The sequence below is a fragment of the Bidens hawaiensis genome, unplaced genomic scaffold, assembly GCF_021521415.1.
Source record: "Bidens hawaiensis isolate Kalapana, Puna unplaced genomic scaffold, B.hawaiensis_p1.1 tig00017681_1, whole genome shotgun sequence".
Taxonomy (NCBI): Eukaryota; Viridiplantae; Streptophyta; class Magnoliopsida; order Asterales; family Asteraceae; genus Bidens; species Bidens hawaiensis.
This window is the reverse complement of record NW_027492671.1, coordinates 76,257-96,681: the sequence shown is the minus strand read 5'-3', so window position 1 is coordinate 96,681 and position 20,425 is coordinate 76,257. Positions and strand designations below refer to the sequence as shown.

Genomic DNA, 20,425 nt, shown 5'->3' with positions numbered 1-20,425 from the left:
GCGCCCATCGCACTTTATCCGAGCCCGTGCTCGTTCTCGTCGGGGGCTCCGTACCCTCGCTAAGACTACTGAGTGTGTCTTATCATACAAAAATATAATTTTGTGAACTTTTTTTCTTATAAAGAGCTTACAAGTTTTTCTCTTTAGCGTTGTGGGACAAGTTCTCTTTTCTTTATTTATAGTTTTATATCTATGTGGGATAACTTCACTTCTTTCACCAATGTGGGACAAACCCATCTTATTTCTTCAAAGTGGGATATTCTCATTTTCTTATTTCATATTCACCATTATATATTTTGGGTCCTTTATCTTTCCTAAGTCGTCAAATTTGGACCGAAAATTTTGGAATGTTACACTAATATAGCTTGTTATTGAAGCCTATAATACGAAGTGTGGTACCATAGACAATTATTTTAGATACAATGTAAAAATTAAAACATAAAGGCATACGGGGGTTTTGAAAACGATGCTCGAGTTGCTAGCTTAAGCTCATAGAAAACTTTTGTGAAAAAGCAACCATAACGTGGTCTTACATAAGAAATGTATTTGACCGAAGTGTGGTGGTGTTTGGTGGCGGACCTAGAATTTTTTTCACAGGGCCAGAAGAAGTTTTTATTTTCATTATATATAACAATTTTTTATTTTCATTATATTTTTCACATAAGTTTTTATGTGAATTGTTAATTCACATAAAATTAATGTATTAAATATAACAATTTTTTATTTTCATTATATTTTTCACCCGTGTGCAACATGGGCTCTAACCTAGTTATAAATAAAGAAACAAAATTACTTAATTAATCAAGGGGCGCACCTATGAGACCAAGCTCGAGCCGCAGCCCGAAATCATACCAATTAACGCATGTTATAAAATACAAATGAACTATGTTTTTTAATATAAATACAGTATCAAAATCACAAAGATTTAAGTGATGTGGCAAGTTATACATGTGTGTATATTATTGTACACTATTTTCATGTAAAATAAAAATAAGACAATAAGGTAACAAACGAAATTAAATAAAAATCAGTTAAATTAGATTAAAAAAAAAGTTGAGTAAAAATAAAAATTTATTATAGATATACTTTTAACTATTGTTAAAAAAAGTTTAGTTATAACATTTACCATTTATAAGAAGTACAATGACACCTAATAAAATAATAATTCATTTCATCATCATTTTATCTCTTCAATGTTTTCTTGCCGTTGTAACTCCACGATCCATGCTCATCGGAAAATTTTCAGGCGATAATTTTTGTTTCTCCATTTTTATCTTTTTTCTTCTCATTTTCTCAGTATTCCAAGGGGGTTGATATCGAAATTTTAATTATAGGGGTCGGTCGGTATTTTAACAATTAACATATATATCGCAAACAAAATAATTTTTTCATAGCGGTCAGCCGACCCCCGTGCCATAGCATTGGGTTAAGCCCATATATGTATTGTTCTTTATGTTTTGGATTATTTGGTTAATTAGAGATTAATAGACATTATAGCTAGACACATTATCTTTCATTGGTAAAATGTAGTGTATTGAGGTAGCGGTGTAAAGTGCATCGGTCTAGATGTATAAGGAGGACACAGATGATATCATTGAGTCAATGAATCATCTGTCTGAGAGGGAGTATTGAAGGGTTGAAGGATGCTTTTCGGTGATGAAGTATGTGAAATCCGGTTTGCATAATCGAATGAGTGATGAGATTTTAAACAATGGTTGTATTTGTTTCAATGAGAAAGACTTACGTTTCTAATGAAATTTCACGTATTTTTTTTTGTTTATATGATATATATTTTGTTTGATTATCTGTTTTTTTATATGGCTGGCCTGACCAGAACGACTGAATCAGACAAAAAAAATTTATATAAAATTACCCAGCCTATCATACAGGTTTGGAAAAAAAAAATAATTATATATCAACAGCCCAACTATCTTTTTTTACTTCCTAACACATGACCTAATAATAATAAAAAAAAAATTTGCATTAAAAAGCCAGTACCTCATTTCCAAACATGCATAATATAGTTAGGTTGTGTCCTTGTGTATTCACACACCTCTCTTTTTACTGTTTAAACAATGACTTTTTTGTCTTTAGTCTATCGCACTCTCTAAATTTGGAGAGTCTTGATGTTTAACTCTGGCCAGACTATGTTGTCTTAACCGGGTCCACGTTGGCTTCAGAGTTTGAGTTTGGCTTAGGTGTTCCCCAGAAACGTTGTGCCACCACAAGAGCAGAGCTCTCAAGCATAACACACGATGGGACGAAAACTCAGGTGGGATCGGGGTTCGAACTGATAACCTTTGCATAAGGCCTAGCTCAAATCCTTCATTGCAAATAATCACCCAAAAGTGACACAAGTAAGATACGAACTCGAATCTTCACTTAAAACCCAAGTTTCATACCACTATGCCACATGTGAGGGATTCCTCTCTTTTTACTTGTTGCACCTCTCTTTTTGCTTGACAGCTAAGTAATATTCCCCTATTTTTCACACGGATAGGAAAGAAAAAAAAGCTCTTGATTTGATGTCTTTACCCGGCCGTTTAGGGAGTAAGATGAAAACTTAAATGTTCTTTAAGAATTAAGTTGGGAACACATAAAAGGAAAAATGCCTTCTGGTACTATTCTTTAAAGAAGAACAAAATATATAACCATCCTAGTAAAAGGAAAAAAAACATTGATTCACGCCAACAAATTATTGACTTTTGAGTGAACAAATCAAAGAATACTAATACTAAAGAAAAGTAGAAAACAATAAATATAAATACTTAACATTATATTAAAAAGTTTAAATAAATGATGCACTTATAACACTACAAGAAAATATACCTGCAGAGATCAAGTGCTTTTGGCCTATAGGGACGATATGTTGTCTCTATCGGTCTTAAAAGTCTGTAGGGACGACATGTTGTTTTCACATGTGTTGTCACTAGAGGCTCGTACCAACAGGTCCTTAGGTTGTCTCTATAGGTTTCGTCTCTATAGATAAACTTTTAGTGGCGACATGTCCTCCCAATAAACATATAATAAAAAAATATTTTTTCGTTCTGTAAGAACGACATGTCGTCCCAATAGATATGAAATAAATAAAAAATAAAAAATTATGGAAATTTTGTAGGGACGATATGTCATCCCTATAAGTTATATATATAAAAATATTTTCACCTATTGAGACGACATGCTGTCTCTATAGGTTTTTCTTTTAAAAAACAAAAAATATATTTTTACCTATAGAGACGACATGTTGTCTCTATAGGTCTTAAATTATTAAAAAAAAAAAAATTTTTAGTTTTCAAACAAAATTGTAACATCCTAAAATTTATAATGTTGAATAAAGAAAGTTACGTTTTGTGATTTCGCGTTATTAATTAATTAATATCGAGTAAAGAACGGATCATGGACTTAGATTAATTGAGATGAGTTAAATGAGAATGGGCCTTAGGTCCATGGGCTTTAAGGGATATAAATATCCCCTAAACCCTAAACCATCATTCATTTCCATCTTATTCTCTAACACACTCCAAAACACACACGACCCGAACCAAGATCCAAAGACGAGGACCCGAGCTTGTTGATGCTAGATCGTCGTGACGAACCAAAGCAGCAAGACCAGCTCGTGTTCGTAGTTCGACTCATTTACGGTATGTTTATATCGAGAACTTGTTCGTTTAGGTTTGGATTAGTATAGAAATGATAGATCTGTGTTTGAATGGTAAAAACGAATCTAACAAAGCTAAACTTACTGAAAATGGTTATGATTTGATGGGTTAATCGATTGATAAAAGAACCCGTAACCTATATGCCTAAATCGCACCATTTAAACATCGATGTTAGGTCGATTTGATGGTTGGGGTTTGTAGGCGTTGGTCAGACGATTCCGTGGATACCTAAATCGAGTTATTTGGTTAAGAAACGAAGATGATTAAGTGATTTAAGAACGAACAGTACCGCAGCTGGACAACTTCGCCTGCAAGCTAAGTTCGCCTGATGAACTTCGCCTGCAAAGCTAAGTTCGCCTGATGACAACTTCGCCTAAAGCTAAGTTCGCCAAAGGTTAACTTCGCCTAAAGCTAAGTTCGCCTAAGGTTAACTTCGCCTAAAGCTAAGTTCGCCTAAGGTTAACTTCGCCTAAAGCTAAGTTCGCCTGATGACAACTTCGCCTAAAGCTAGGTTCGCCTAAGGTTAACTTCGCCTAAAGCTAAGTTCGCCTGATGACAACTTCGCCTAAAGCTAGGTTCGCCTAAGGTTAACTTCGCCTAAAGCTAGGTTCGCCTAAGGTTTAACTTCGCCTAAAGTCAAGTTCGATTAGAAAATAAATTAAAAACCTAATGAAAAATGTGTTAAGACAGTTAATGTAAATAAAATTTTTCCAAGCTGACCTGGCAGCTCGACCCCAGCCAGGGGCTCTGCCCCTTGGACCCTGCTAGGGGCTGCCGCCCCTAGACCCCGCTGCCAGGGGCGCTGCCCCCGGACCCCCGTTCGTTGTGGGTAGTAATTAAGACTAGAAAGATGATATGAGTAGTGATAATTAATTGATATGTATACTTGTTATACAGTCAGCCGTGCACAACTGAAGAAAGGGATTACGATTAACGGTGAAAGTAACCGTGTTCAGGTGAGTTTCTAGTCCCAATTATGTGTTATGTTTTCGGGGCTGTGTGCATACTCGATATGTTTGTTAATACGCTTATCCTAAGAGATAAGTGTATGCCTTATGTGAATGATGTGATATGTATGAATGATGGCTTGACGGTACGTGAACGATCTTCGGATATTGCACGTACTGTCAGGTTGTAACGTTAAGTATAAGGTAAGTATGATATGTATGCTTATGTGTATGAATGTGATAAAGTTAACAAAAGAAGGAAAGGGTGGTTGTATGGTAACGAAGAGGGAATCAAACCCTACTAATATTCGAGAACTAGGGAACCGAACCCTACTAATATTCGAGGAAAGAGGGTATCGAGCCCTAATAACACTCGAGGAAGGAGGGTACCGAGCCCTAATAATACTTGAGGAAGGAGGGTACCGAGCCCTAATAATACTCGAGGAAAAGGGTACCGAGCCCTAATAATACTCGAGAAAGGTAGGGCGTAATGCTCTTTATAACGTAAGATATGAAAGTAATTTAATACAAAAGAAAGTATGAAAGTATGAAAGTATGAATGAAAGAATATAAGTTTATGTGTATTGTATAGTGTATGATTAACTAGAACTCACTCAGCGTAGCTGACTTTTAGTATGCACGCAGGTGAGTAGGATGAGGCAGCTCGCTTGAGGAGACACGTGGCACTGAATAAGAGGCTGGCATCGGAAGACTCAAGACGTTTAAGTTAAATGTTTCGTTTATTTTGAAAGACAAAATGATGTTTTAAGACAAGACGTGTTTTGATATGAAATGTTTTATGAAAGCTTTTATATTCCGCGAACGTTTTAATTAACTCTGATATTTAGAACTGCGTTTATGAGTAAATCCAACACGAAAGTAGGGCTACCGGTAACGGGGCCTTACAAAAATCCCAATAAATCAAACAAATTTAAACCTGTTAATAAAACCACAACCCCAAACATAATAAATCACTTCAACCAAATAACATGTATATAAGTTTCCGGTCAAATAAACTTCTATGTAGCTATATCAGATGCACAATCAATATTCAATATCATTTGTGGTTTATCTACAATGAGAAATAGAAATTTTAAAAAGTCGCAAGTACATATTTAATGGATTTCTCACCCTTGAATAGCCATTGGGCAAGTCTTGTATAATGCAACTAGAGTGGTGAAAGCTCAAGTTCTATCTTCTGTCTTTTCGTGCGTAATAACTTACGCATGCAGAAAATGAGTAACCTAATATATGTAACAAATCAATAATTATTCACTTTTCTTTTACACTATATTTATATAATATCTATATATTTTTATAAATATAAATCTTAACATGTTATTTTACTATATATTCAAATACTTGGTGAATTCTAAAAATCAACAACAAATCATGTTTCTCAAATGAAAATTGTTTTGGGATTTTTGTGGAAGTTAAATGTGATTTTATGGGTCAAAAGTTGGTAAATTGATTGTTTGGTACAAGTTAACCACATTTAGGTCAAATTTTGTTACGGGCCAAAAATGAAAATTTTGAGTATTTTTAAAAGTTTGAGAATGCAAAATAGATTTATCGTCAAATTTGTTATGAGTTCAAAGTGTTGACTTTAAAATGTCAAAAGTATGAAAGTTAGAATTTTAAACATGATTCGGGTTTCAAGTTTATTTTTAAGGGCATTTTTTGAAATAATCAAAAGGTTTGGGATTTGGCAAATTGACTATTTCCCCCCTCAACTATTAAAACTTAAGAAAAGATTGCGAACACTTTCGACATGCCACCCCCATGTCTATCAGTGCTTCTAACTTTTATCAAATTTCAAATATTTATGTCAACATTAATTTTTCCTTCAATAGTGATCAGTACATTGTATGGGAAGCATGTCATGCAAAATTATGCTCAAATGAAACAAAATATTCACAAAATTGAATAGGTTAACATGTTATTTTTTATGTTGTCATTATGACAAAGTCGAGAAGCCCTCTGAAACTTATCCAAATCTTTTTTATGGTGTAGCTCATAGTGCTTGAAGCTTATCCATTATTACAATTTAATATCCTACTTTCTTTTGATGGGTGGTAAATTGATAAATATATCAATAAAGGTAACGCCTCTTTTGTATTTAGGCTGAGTGGTTAGGACTACTGTCGTATGAGAAGTCTTATTTTTGAAATTGGTTCATAACCAAAATTCTTTCAATTATACATATATGACATCGAGAATGAATTTTTCAATAGAAAGAAACATTCTCGGGTACGATTTTGCACGAACATTTTTTTATTAAGTTCATTTAAAAAAACCATTTTGTGATATGAATAAAATCAATTTATGTACACATTGTATAGATACAAGCATAGATGTAATACATTTTTTTTTCATATACGCCATTTAATTATTTGTTTTACTTATAATTTTATAAGTTGAATTATCTCGTATGTAACACGGGCTCTAAAACTAGTTATTTTTATAAACACATACTAATGGACTCTAACAGACACAATCGAAAGTAACCAGACCCAAACGAACATATACTAATTTGAGAATAACATGTCATTACTTACGGACATGACACAAGCAGGCATTACTCATGTGATTTAGAATCTTTAACCGTGAATGAGAGCTAGCGTTAGATAAATGATGGTGAGCTTGGCGAAGGTAGGCGTTGCGACATCATAATCGAAGAAAGGGAGAAACTGTAGGGACGAAATGGGAGGTGAGAGTGAATTGATTCGGAAATTAGATTATTTATTTATAAATTTTAGCTTAAATATTAAGGTAGATGATTCCAAGGTTGCCTTCAATTAATTCGACCGTGGCACTACTTCCAGACTTATCAACCAACATGAGCCTACTTGAAACCATTCATCTAACAAGTTCGGTTTTGATTCAATGGCGGCTGCGTATTTTTGCTGGACCTTGGCCATATTCGCGTCCACATCCCAAATTCTCTTTCTCTAACCACAGACGTGTTTATTTCCTCGTTAGGTTGCTGAAAGTCTCTTTCTCTAACCACATAGTTGTCATCCCGACCCTTTATGTTTCGTTATTTCTAATCGGGTCGGTCACATTTCTTGTTCTCCTGATACTTACCCCTGTCTTACATTTCTTGTTCTCTTAGTACTTACCCCTGTCTTTCTCACCATCACAATTGTGATTGTAATTGAACAAATTATTCTTCTTTTTCTTGACGTACAAGGCTTAGATCTCGGTTTTAATCAACACCCGAATAACTGTTTTGCTGTAACACCCTGAAACTTTCGGTCTACTTTTGCCCAACTTTCATGAATGACCAAAGATGTTCCAAAATTAATTAGAAACCAACACCCAAATATGTACGACAAGAACCAGCATGAAAAATAATATTTAGTCATCCTTCGCGCATTGCGATAGATAAAACACGAGACCATCACAATACGCGGGTATGAAAATATCTGAAAAATGAGTGATGTAGCGCTAGGCGATGGACCTACCCAAATGGGCGATGTTGCGCTTCTTGTCTCACGAGGATAATTTTTATGTATTACTTCATAAATAAATATACATATTCAAATTCACATACATATATGCATACGTACATACACACACATAAATATATAGTATTTTTTTTCTAATAATAATAAGGGTTATTGTGTTAGTTAAAGAATTAATTATATTAATCAATCAAGAATAAAAACAATCAAACAAATTTAAACCGTGTGAAAGTGAAGACCTTTTTTTAATATATATTTTTTGTTATTTACCAATCAACTAATAACAAAAAAACGATTTATCATAAAACCCTTTGGAGAAAACATGTTGTCTGCCAAATATTTTTTTTAATTAATTTTGAAAATATTAATTTGGTAGATTTGTGGGAAATTTTGCCGCATAATTTTTCACTAGTCAAACTTTTTAGAGACAATATGTTATCTCTCTATGTTTCAGTGTATATATTTTTAATACTTTCCTTAGGTAAGAATCATGATTAAATAAATACAAAAATGACTAATTTGGCTTATAGATCGAGACGACATGTTGTATTTATAGAGTAGATTATTTTTAATATTGTTTTTTCAAAATAGTGGGAAATTTTACTACCTAATGAATATAAATTCTTTTTACTTAAACTTTATAGAAACGACTTGTTGTCTTTATAAGTTAAAATATTTTGGTTTTTTTTTTATTTTTTTATATTTTGATCAATATTAAAGAAAATAAAATATATATATATATAAATATTAAATGTTTTAGAGATGACATGTTTCCAAAAGTTTTTTTAGGATTTTGTTTATTTAAAAAGAAATTACTTTTACTCTATAGAGACCACATGTTCTTTTTATAGAGTTACCAAACTTAAAAAACAGGAAAACCATATAGAGACAAGATATTGTTCCTATAGGGTGAACTATAGAAACAATTAGTGTAGTCCCTATAGGTTTCGTCCCTACATGGTATTTTTCTTGTAGGTAACTTAAATGTTCTTTAGACTTAAGTTACGATCACATAAAGGAAAAATGCCTTTTTCTGGTAATATATTCTTTAAAGAAGAACAAAATATATAACCATCCTAAAAAAAGGAAAAGATATTGATTCACGTCTACAAATTATAGCCTATATATGAGTGAACAAGTTAAAACTAAGATGATAGATAAATGAACTAAAATTAATCTTAAAAACTGAATAAAACAAAAGGAAAAGTGTAACTAATAATAAAGGAAAAAATAAATATGTAAATATAAAAACATTATATAAGGCTGAATACATTACTTGTGTAAAAATTCATTTCTCTTATCATCTCAAATCCTCTCTAGTTCACCGATGGCCCAAGTTGTTTTTCTCCTGTTTCTCCTTGCCCTCATATGGCACTTGCCCTTCTCGTTTCCGAAATTTGAAATGCGTGTTCCCGGTTCCAGAAATGTTGAAAGACCAGCAAGACTGCCCGTTCTTGGCGAGTCACGTGCTTCTAGTCATGATCTGGCTCATGTTGCTGGATATGTTAGAATTAAGCACAGTATAGGCACATGGTATGTTTTTTTTTTTAAAACATACTATACGCCTATACTGTGCTTAGTTCTAACACATCCAGCAACATGAGCAAGATCATGACTAGAAGCACGTGACTCGCCAAGAACGGGCAGTCTTAATGGTCTTTCAACATTTCTGGAACTGGGATCACGCATTTCATACGGTATAGGCACACGGTATGTTTTTTTTAAAACATACTATACGCCTATACTGTGCTTAGTAACATATCCAGCAACATGAGCCAGATTATATAATGTTTATATATATATATATATTCCTGTATTATTAGTTAGTGATTTGTATATAACTGGAGAATCATATGTAGGGCACTTCGTTCCAGCTTTGGCTACACGCATTATATACCCATGGGAACAGGAACAAAGACGGAATTTATATAAACTTGAAGGTTAAGTTACATATTTGAAGTTGTAACCCTTTTGAGATTTTCAGTTATACTAATGGGATTATGATTATGTAAATAGGGATTTGCAATTGGCAATGGACTAACTAAACCTGGAATCCAGTTTCTATCAGATCCTGATTTTGCTCTTCAGAATAAACTAATTAACCAACAAGATTACAACAGAATAAATAAGATGATGGTGCCCAAGTGCGAGAAGGCAGCAAATCAATGCCGTAATGAACTTTTAATAATTTTGACATATTATTTTCAGTCATTTGTTCATCACATTTTATTTGTAGTGACAAACAGCCATAGCAATTGCGTTGATGCCGAGCATATATGTTCACAGATTGTTACAAAGATTGTGAACATCAGCCATACATGTGTAAGCACTCTAATATCTTACAATCCTACAACCATAACAAACAAACAAACTTAATATAATTTTGTTTTATGTGACAGCGTTATGATATTAGGAGGCAGTCTTGTAACGAAATGTCTGAAATCAAAGAGTTCTTGAACATGGCAGGCTTGAGGCGCGAGCATATGATTGGGGTAAATGGTTGAGTAATGGGTCGTGGGAGCATTTCAGCCTTTGAGTGGTGACACATACACGAGCTATGCAAATGTTGTGTTCTCGTGTAGGGCTTTTTGGTTGGTTGGCTTTGGGTATATTGGGTTTGTGTTGGTTAGGGCATAGATTTGGTGTTTGCACTTGTGGTTGTGGTTGGTGTGGGTTTTGATGAATTTTGGGTTATCATGGTCGGGATCACGGCAGCCGATTACTTGAAAATTTGGGCTGTCATTTAGTGAGTTGAGTTTTAAGGGCGACGTCAAGGAAAATGAGAAAGGCATGTTGTGAAGCGTGAACGATTAGCGTAACATGTAAAGTATATATATGAAATTCGTATTAACAATCAAAAGAAACATTACATGAAACATTCCTAAAGTCGGAATCAATCTATATAGATCATAAAAATAAATAAAGAAATAAAACCGCATGAAACAAAATTTGAAATCGAAATTGAAATGTCTATGAACCATCATAAGTTTTCTCATTTCAATAACAATCCCATAAATTTTTAAATAACCATATGAAACCTTACCAAACTTTGAAATTAGCATATCCATGAACCACCATAGATCTAATACAAACTCAACAATCCGTGTCCAAAATCCATAGACTAGATAACTTATTATCCTTCATACAAAAATTATACTTTCTATTATTACCTAACCCTTACAAGAGAATATTGTTTTTAAAAGAAACTATTCTTTGTTTAATAAATGCGATGGTTTTATACTTTAAGACGTCATCGATGTAAAAACCTTTTCCTCTCTTACGTTTGATGTATTACTTTTAACAAGCTTTTTTTAGATGATGTGAAACTGGAACATAATATCTTTTATCGAAAAAACAATCGTGTGGACACTTGTTCGTTTTTAATTTTTACAAATATTGGACGATCAAGAAAATTTGGTGGGTCTCATGAACTCTCACGTACTCACCCTTTTAAGGAAAATTGTAAATTTAGAAGAAAGAAATGTTGTCAATTTTAATTTAACTACTCAATAAAGAAGATAAATGAAATTGAGTAAGATAATAAACAACCAATCAATTATCGCATATAATTTGTGAAAACTCACAATTTATATTTAGTTATTAACCAACGCCACAAGCTTTTTCCATGTATAACTAGTTCAGCCTAACGAACTTTTTTTGTTCCCATAAGACATGGTCTAAAATTACGTTTGCTTATACCTCTCCTTTTAATATACACAAAAAAGCACTATTATATCTACAGCCAAAAATTATTTATTAACCACCACCGCTATCATCACCACTTTTTAATTTAATAAAAAAAATTATCTTAAGGTAGGGATATTTTTGTCATATTTATTTCATTTATGTGTCTAGCAAGCAACATAAAATAATGATTTATTCCATTTTTATATATTAACCCAATATGACCATAGAATGGTAAATATCCTATTTTGATACCTTGTGTGTTCCAATATAACTTCCATTCATTCATCAATTTCATTTCCCTATTCATTATGTTACTTCATACTAAATAGACCATTAGATTATCCACACTAGTGACTTAACCCAAATTAGTATTTTATTATTTATACATTATTAAATCACACGAACAACAAAAACAAGTGAAAGTGTAAGGATGTTGATCCCGGCTTAGTATTTGGTTTTCGGGTTAATCGGTTTGAGTTATCCAGATTTGTGATGTTTGAAGGTCTAATAGAAACCCGGCCCTTAAAACAAACATTTTATGGGTAATTGGATAACGGGTATGTTTAGGCAAGTACTACGCGTACGAGTAAAATTGACGGGCCTGGTCTATTTGCATCAAAAGCCAAATACAATGGTTCAAAAAGCATATACCTCATTTCTAGGCACACATAATATTGTAGGGTTGGGTACCACACTCTTGTTTTTACTTGTTGCACATAAGTAATATTCGCCGTATTTTCACAACGATAGACAAAAGAAAAAAAATGAAACCTCTTGATTTGATGTGTTTAGCCGTTTAGGGAGTAAGATGAAAACTTAAATGTTCTTAAGAATTAAGTTACGAGCACATAAAGGAAAAATGCTTTTTTTCTGGTAATATTCCTTAAAGAAGAACAAAATACATAACCATCCTAATAAAAGGAAAAAATATTGATTCACGTCTACAAATTATAGCCTTTGAGTGAACAAATCAAAGTCTACTAATAAGAGGATAGATAAATCAACTAAAATTAAACTAAAAAACTGAATAAAACAAAAGGGAACATTATAACTAATTATAAAGGAAAAAAATAAATATAAATATCAAAACATTATATAAGGTTGAATACACACTTGTGTAAAAATTCATTTCTCTCTTATCATTTCAAATCCTCTCTAGTTTGCCAATGGCCCAAGTTGTTCTTCTCCTGTTTCTCCTTGCCCTCATATGCCACTTGCCCTTCTCATTTCCTGAATCCGAAATGCGTGATCCCTGTTCCAGAACCATTGAAAGATCACTAAGACTGCCCGTTCTTGGCGAGTCACGTGCGTCTATTCATGATGTGGCTCATGATGCTGGATATGTTAAGATTAACCACAGTATAGGCGCAAGGTATGTTGTTCTTGGTTATCTAGCCTCAAACAAATAAGTTCAAAGATGCCTCTTTACTTGGTTCATCAACATGCAGAAAATGCTAACAAAATTATAAAATAAAACAGTAACACTAATTTTATATTTTAATTATGTTTGCACTTTGCAGGATGTTTTACTATTTTTTTCAATCAAGAAGCGGTAAGGATGATCCTGTGTGTATATGGTTGAACGGAGGACCGGGTGCTAGCACTGCATTAGCTGTTTTTGAGGAAAATGGTCCGTTCCATTTGACCAAACATTTGTCTCTGGTCTGGAATGACTATGGCTGGGATAAGGTCCGTTACTTTACACATTTTATTATTTGAAGTATCTATATTGGATAAATATGTAACAATAATATTTCAATTTCAAATTGGTATGCCAGGTTTGCAATATTATATACGTTGACAAACCTACTGGAACCGGCTTCAGTTACAGCTCTAGTAAAAAAGATATTCGACGTGATGAAAAGGGCGTGAGTGAAGATATGTATGATTTCTTACAGGTAATTTGCAAACTGATAATTAATTAGAATTATAAACATCATTAGGATTGTTATTATTACTATGCTTATTTGTAATGATACTGATACTTATGTTATTATATTAGGATAGGTTAATATTTATGTTGGGTAACATAAACACACGGCTACAGACACATATATCCAACGGTTGTGTTTGGCACGTATAACAGTTAAAACAGTTACATTAGGCAGTTACCTACCAAAATTATGTATAAATCAGACGTGATGGTGTATGATAACACTTACCAAGATCATTTGATCCTTTTATCAATAGAATCATCGTTCACGACGTTGTTTGACTGTGTTCCTTTCTTTTTATGTGCATTCTCGATGTACTCTTCGATTATCATTTTAGTCTTAATCAAATTATATATGTCCAAGCAATCAACTAACAAATACCCTTTGACAAAATTGTCAAAATTCCAAACTTAAAAACCCACTTTTGATTTTTGAAAGAGGAGTTCTTCAAGCAACACCCTGATTATGTGAAAAATGATTTGTATATAACTGGAGAATCATATGGAGGGCACTTCGTTCCAGCTTTGGCTACGCGCATTATCCATGGGAACAGGAACAAAGACGGAATTCATTTAAACTTGAAGGTTAATAATAGTATTGTATATTAATGATAATTATCTTGTTATTCATAATTCAAATATATGTAAATATATCCCTAAAATAGGGGATTCCATGTATTATATATTGACATTGGTTAATGAGAAGAGGCGAGGATTTTATCCATCTATTATGGTATCAGAGCCAATCGATCTCCTTCCTTTTCTCTCCTATCACTTCATTCCGATCACTCTCGATAATGAGAGTGCTCAATACGTAACTTGGTCGGAATTATTCAAAATCCACTGCACGGCTTTTCTTGTCGCTGACCATCTCGAGCCGAGACAGCAGTCCTCGTCTTCCTCCTCTGCGGCTGCTAACAAAGACAAAGAAAAAGACCCAGCCTCAACACAAGATTCTTGAAAAAGATTGGACGCTATCGTCCTACAGTGGATATACGGGACGATTTCCACCGACCTCCTTCGGACCATTCTCAAGAAAGACACCATGGCGTACGACGCGTGGATCGCTCTCGAAAACCTCTTTCAAGACAACAAGAGTTCGCGTGCCCTATATCTGTAGGCTAAGCTCACCAACACACGATTCGAGAATTTCAAGGACATGGCTGCATTGCCAAGAGATTAAGATGCTTGCTGACCAACTTCACAATGTTGATGTTCCTATGTCCCAAACACAATTGGTTTTGAAATTACTTGGGGGCCTAACAGAACAATACGTCACCATTGCTACCGTGATCCGTAACAAGGAACCATTGCCTGATTTCAATAACTGCCGCTCGCAACTCTGCCAGGAAGAAACTGAAAGGGCAGCCCTTGCACTCCATGCCGCCAACTCGGCAGCCACTGCCCTACAGGTCAGCTCTAACGGCAGCAACAACGCACCCTCCGATCAACGTGCAGAAGCGAGAAACGACCAGAATTTGGACAGGGGACGGGTCAACAGCAGCAGTAATAGCCGCGGACGCGGCAGAGACCGTGGGAGAAATATGGCTAGTCGCGGTCGCGGGTCTTTCCCGTAGGTCGGGTATTATCCATGGGCACCGTTTCCCAGCATGTGGTCTAACCCGGGTGTGGGGGCGTCTCAATGGCAGCAGTGGGCGCCGTCTCCACCTTGCCCATACCCGACAAATTCATGGCCTAACTCATCCGGTCATGGAGTTCTCGGTCCGAGACCATCTCAGGCCTATACCGCCGGCTACACTCCCACCGACATCGAACATGCTCTTCACACCATGGCCCTTAATCCTCCTGAGCAGCCATGGTTCATGGATACAGGTGCCACGAACCACATGACCAACAACCCAGGTAATTTCAAATTTTTTTTTAATAATGGCAATTCACGAAATATAATTGTTGATGACGGTAATACCATTCCCGTAGTCGGACAAGGCAACCAAACCCTAACACCACCTTTCCCACCCCTAAAACTAAACAACGTTCTCCTTGTACCTAATATTATCAAAAACCTTTTATCGGTTCGTCGTTTAACTACGGATAACCAAATTTCTATTAAGTTTGACCCTTTTGGTTTTCTTGTGAAGGACCTCAAGACCAAGGCGCGTATCCTACGCAGCAATAGTACTGGGGACCTCTATCCGCTCACGCCTCAAATCATCTCTAAAATCCGTTCTCTTTCCTTCACCGCTCTCGCTCAAGATGTTTGGCATCAACGCTTGGGACACCCGGGGGCCAATTTATTGCATGTTTTAAATAAATCTAGTTCTATTAAATGTAATAAGGTTAATTCAAAACTTTGTCAACCATGTGCTTTGGGAAAAAGTACTAGACTACCTTTTGTTCAATCTACTTCTAATGTTTATTTACCGTTTGATTTGATACACAGTGATTTATGAACATCACCGGTAATTAGCACCGGTGGTCATCATTATTATATATTGTTTGTTGATGACGTGACAAATTTTCTATGAACCTATCCCATTTGCAACAAATCACAAGTTTACACCATTTTTCAAACGTTTTATAAACTAATTTAAACTCAATTTGAACGCAACATCAAGCAGTTTCAGTGTGATAACAGAAAGGAATTCTCTAATACATCCTTTCAATCATTTTGCAACCAACACGGCATGACCTTTCGTTTTTCATGTCCGTACACCTCTTCTCAAAACGGTAAAGCGGAACGTAAAATCCGCTCGATCAACAACATCATTCGCACCCTTCTAGCCCACTCCAACATACCAAATAACCTTTGGCACCATGCCGCTAGAAGTGGCTACCTATTTAATCAACATTCTTCCAAGTAAAAATCATAATTTTAAAACCCCCACTTACTTACTTTACAAACGGACACCTTCCTACGACCACCTTCGAGTGTTCGGGTGTCTATGCTACCCACTCATTCCTCACACCAAAATTCATAAACTTGAGCCTCGCTCAAAACCTTGTGTCTTTCTTGGTTATCCTACCCAACATCGTGGTTACAAGTGTCTTGACCTCTCGACACACAAAATAATTATTTGTAGACACGTAAAATTTGACGAAACCGTATTCCCATTCAAAACAATAAACAAACCCACACTTCAAACTTACACCTTTCTAACCGACCCAATACACCCACAATATTGGCACTTAACCACAGACCACACTCCATCACCTAATCCCCCCACCAACAATCCACCTACCCAATCGGATCCCCCACCCTCTACGGCTACTGTACCAACTCCTTTGCGAGTTTATGGTCGCCGACCACCTAACAAAACTCAAAACTCAGTCCCCAGACTTAATACCTCCACGACCCAACCCACACATACTAACCCCACACTTACTACGGCCCAAACCAACCACAACCCAAACCCATCAATTAATCATATCCCTACTGTGGAAAATATTCCCAACCCACCCACCGTGCAAACCCCACTTACTACTACCCGCACCATCCGTACCAGATCCATGGACGGAATTTCGAAACCGAAACAACAATTCAACCTAAATACCACCGTTATCACCCCAATTCCCCGTAACCCGACTGTTCCCTTGTCTACACATGAATGGCGCCAAGCAATGAATATGGAATTTAATGCCCTTATCAAAAATGGAACATGGGAATTAGTCTCGCGCCAACCACAGATGAATGTCATACGAAGTATGTGGTTATTCCGGCATAAATTTCAGTCGGACGGGTCCTTGGAAAGATACAAGACGCGGTTGGTTTGTGATGGTAGAAACCAACAACTGGGTATCGTCTGTGGGGAAACGTTTAGTCCTGTCGTAAAGCCGGCCACTATTCGCATGGTAATATCGTTGGCACTTTCACAGTCTTGGTCGATTCATCAGCTCAATGTGACGAATGCGTTTCTATATGGAACGCTTCATGAGACAGTATATATGCATCAACCCATGGGGTTTCGTCACCGCGATTATCCGAACCATGTATGTCGACTAAAGAAATCTTTATACGGGTTAAAACAGGCACCGAGGGCGTGGTACCAAAGATTTACAGACTTCATTGTCACACTCGGATTCACCCAAAGCCGGTGTGATAACTCACTTTTTGTGTATCAACATGGATCCGAGACAGCCTATATTCTTATTTACGTTGACGACATAATTCTCACCACCTCCTCAAAAGCTCTAAGACTTCACATCATGGCCAAACTTGCTTCAGAATTTGCTATGAAAGACCTTGGTCCGCTTAGTTTCTTTCTGGGGATTTCGGTCAAACGAGACGGTGATTCTATGTTCTTATCTCAACGTAATTATGTGAATGAAATCTTGGAAAGAGCAGGTATGTCTACATGTAAATCGGTACCCACGCCTGTTGATACAAAACCGAAGTTGAGTGATAACGACGGGTACGATTTCGAAGACCCAACTCTCTACCGAAGCTTGGCCGGGGCTCTACAATACCTCTCATTTACCCGCCCCGACATTTCTTACGTAGTCCAGCAGGTGTGCATTCATATGCATTCACCCAAGGTCTCTCACTGGAATGCGTTACTTCGGATTTTGCGGTACCTTCGAGGGTCCTCGGATCTCGGCCTCACACTCGGTCCGACACGGACACTTGCACTACGGGCATATACGGATACGGACTGGGCTGGTTGCCCAGACACTCAACGATCGACATTCGGCTATTGTGTTTACTTGGGGGATAATCTTTTATCTTGGTCGTCAAAACGTCAGTCGACCGTATCGCGTTCTAGTGCAAAGGCTGAGTATAGAGGTGTAGCCAATGTCGTGGCGGAAATTTGTTGGCTGTGGAACTTACTTTTGGAACTACATCGCCCACTATCGGTAGCGACTTTAGTGTACTGTGACAATATAAGTGCGATATATTTATCGGGTAATCCAGTGCAACACCAAAGAACGAAACACATCGAGCTAGATATACACTTTGTTCGCGAGCAGGTTCAACAAGGAAAGGTTTGCATCGTACATGTACCGACACGCTACCAGATTGCAGATATCTTCACGAAGGGACTCCCGAAGATTCTTTTTGATGACTTCCGAGCCAGTCTCAGCATTCGATCACCTCCCGCTTCGACTGCGGGGGTGTAATAGTATTGTATATTAATGATAATTATCTTGTTATTCATAATTCAAATATATGTAAATATATCCCTAAAATAGGGGATTCCATGTATTATATATTGACATTGGTTAATGAGAAGAGACGAGGATTTTATCCATCTATTAGTTAAGTTACATATTTGAAGTTGTAACTCTTTTGGGATTTTCAGTTATACTAATGGGATTATGATATTGATGATTTAAATAGGGAATTGCAATAGGCAACGAACTCACTCAACCTAAAATCCAGTTTTTATCAGTTACTGATTTTGCTCTTCAGAATAAACTAATTAACCAACAAGATTACAACAGAATAAATAAGATGATGGTGCCTGAGTGCGAGAAGGCAGTAAATCAATGCGGTAATGAACTTTAAATAATTTTGTTATTTTCTTTCAATCATTTGTTCATTACATTTTATTTGTAGGGACAAATGGACATAAAATCTGCGCTGATGCCTGGCGTCTATGTTTAAAGATCGTTTCGAAGATTGTGAACATTAGCAATACTTGTGTAAGCACTCTAATATCTTACAATCCTACAACCATAATTAACATCTGAACTTAATATAATTTTGTGTTATGTGATAATGGTTTGATATTAGGAGGCAATCTTGTACTGAAACACCTGAAGTCCAAGAATTCTTGAATAAGGCATATGTGAAAAAAATATTAGGGGTACCGCGGGATGTAAAGTTTGTTTCAATAAGTGAAGTGGTGTTTGACGCAATGAAGGAAGACAAAATGAGAAACCTTGAAGTTGGCCTTCCGGAGCTTTTGGAGAATGGTATTAAGATGCTTGTATACGCGGGAGAATATGATCTTCTTTGTAACTGGCTTGGTGAGATTCTTAATTCTTTCATATGCTGAGTTCAAAAATGAAAACATGAATAATGTTTACCTGAATATACAGGGAGCTATAGATGGGTCAAGGCCATGAAATGGTTGGGTCAACCGGGATTTGAAGCAGCAAGGGTTGTCAAATTTATGGTAGACGGGAAAGAAGCCGGAGAGCTAAAGAACCATGGTCCATTCACTTTCCTGAAGGTTCATGCGTGCCTGTGTGTGCGTGTTTGATAAGCTTTCTTGGTTTCAAAAATTTACCTTTTGTGTCAAGCAGGTGCATGATGCTGGACATCAGGCTCCAAGTGATCAACCAAAGGCTTCATTGCAGATGTTAAAGCTGTGGATAGATGGAAAACTTAAGTAAAAAAGAGACTGTTTTCTTTGTGTAAAGACATATCTACACAAATGATTATAAATTTATGACGTTTTAGAATGTGTCATCGCACTTGAGCTATATAAGCAAAGTAATGTTGATTAACTGAGACTAACCGAATTAACGTTATGTCGGGTCAAGTCATATTAACGAGTCACGTCATAAATTGCCCTCTCTATTACATGATAGATAATTATCACTTATCAGGTAAATATTCAGTGATAGCAATTGCATTACTGGCCATTTACAAAACAAACATTAATTCTGACCAAACTCTTAGCCATCCATAAATCGATTTGAGTTTGAAATTCGTGTTCGAAAAACTGTCTTATCTTATCCCTTCTTCTTTTACCCCGGCCCGAGGCTGGTCATTCAGTTCAGTCAAGTTCATATGCTTTCCAACGTGGGAGTAAAGGGAGTTGGTAG

The 20,425-nt window shown here is 35.9% G+C and overlaps 1 protein-coding gene across 1 annotated transcript; it reads left to right on the top strand.

Annotated features, from left to right (window-relative positions):
- Nucleotides 1–13,001: 13,001 nt before the first annotated feature.
- On the top strand, nucleotides 13,002–19,990 carry LOC143554440 (serine carboxypeptidase-like 48). The gene is made up of 9 exons (XM_077044191.1): nucleotides 13,002–13,132; nucleotides 13,281–13,449; nucleotides 13,539–13,658; nucleotides 14,135–14,278; nucleotides 18,990–19,143; nucleotides 19,209–19,295; nucleotides 19,373–19,621; nucleotides 19,694–19,827; nucleotides 19,901–19,990. Exons 1-9 carry the CDS (start codon nucleotides 13,002–13,004, stop codon nucleotides 19,988–19,990), a joined length of 1,278 nt encoding a protein of 425 aa, XP_076900306.1.
- The last annotated feature ends 435 nt before the right edge of the window (nucleotides 19,991–20,425 follow it).

Bases quoted from the DNA above. Each gene is read 5' to 3' on its own strand.
- LOC143554440 (XM_077044191.1), top strand. From the start codon at position 13,002: ATGCGTGATCCCTGTTCCAGAACCATTGAAAGATCACTAAGACTGCCC. The intron at 13,450-13,538 runs GTCCGTTACTTT...TTGGTATGCCAG, and splicing joins ATGACTATGGCTGGGATAAG to GTTTGCAATATTATATACGT. The intron at 19,622-19,693 runs GTGAGATTCTTA...CTGAATATACAG, and splicing joins TCTTCTTTGTAACTGGCTTG to GGAGCTATAGATGGGTCAAG.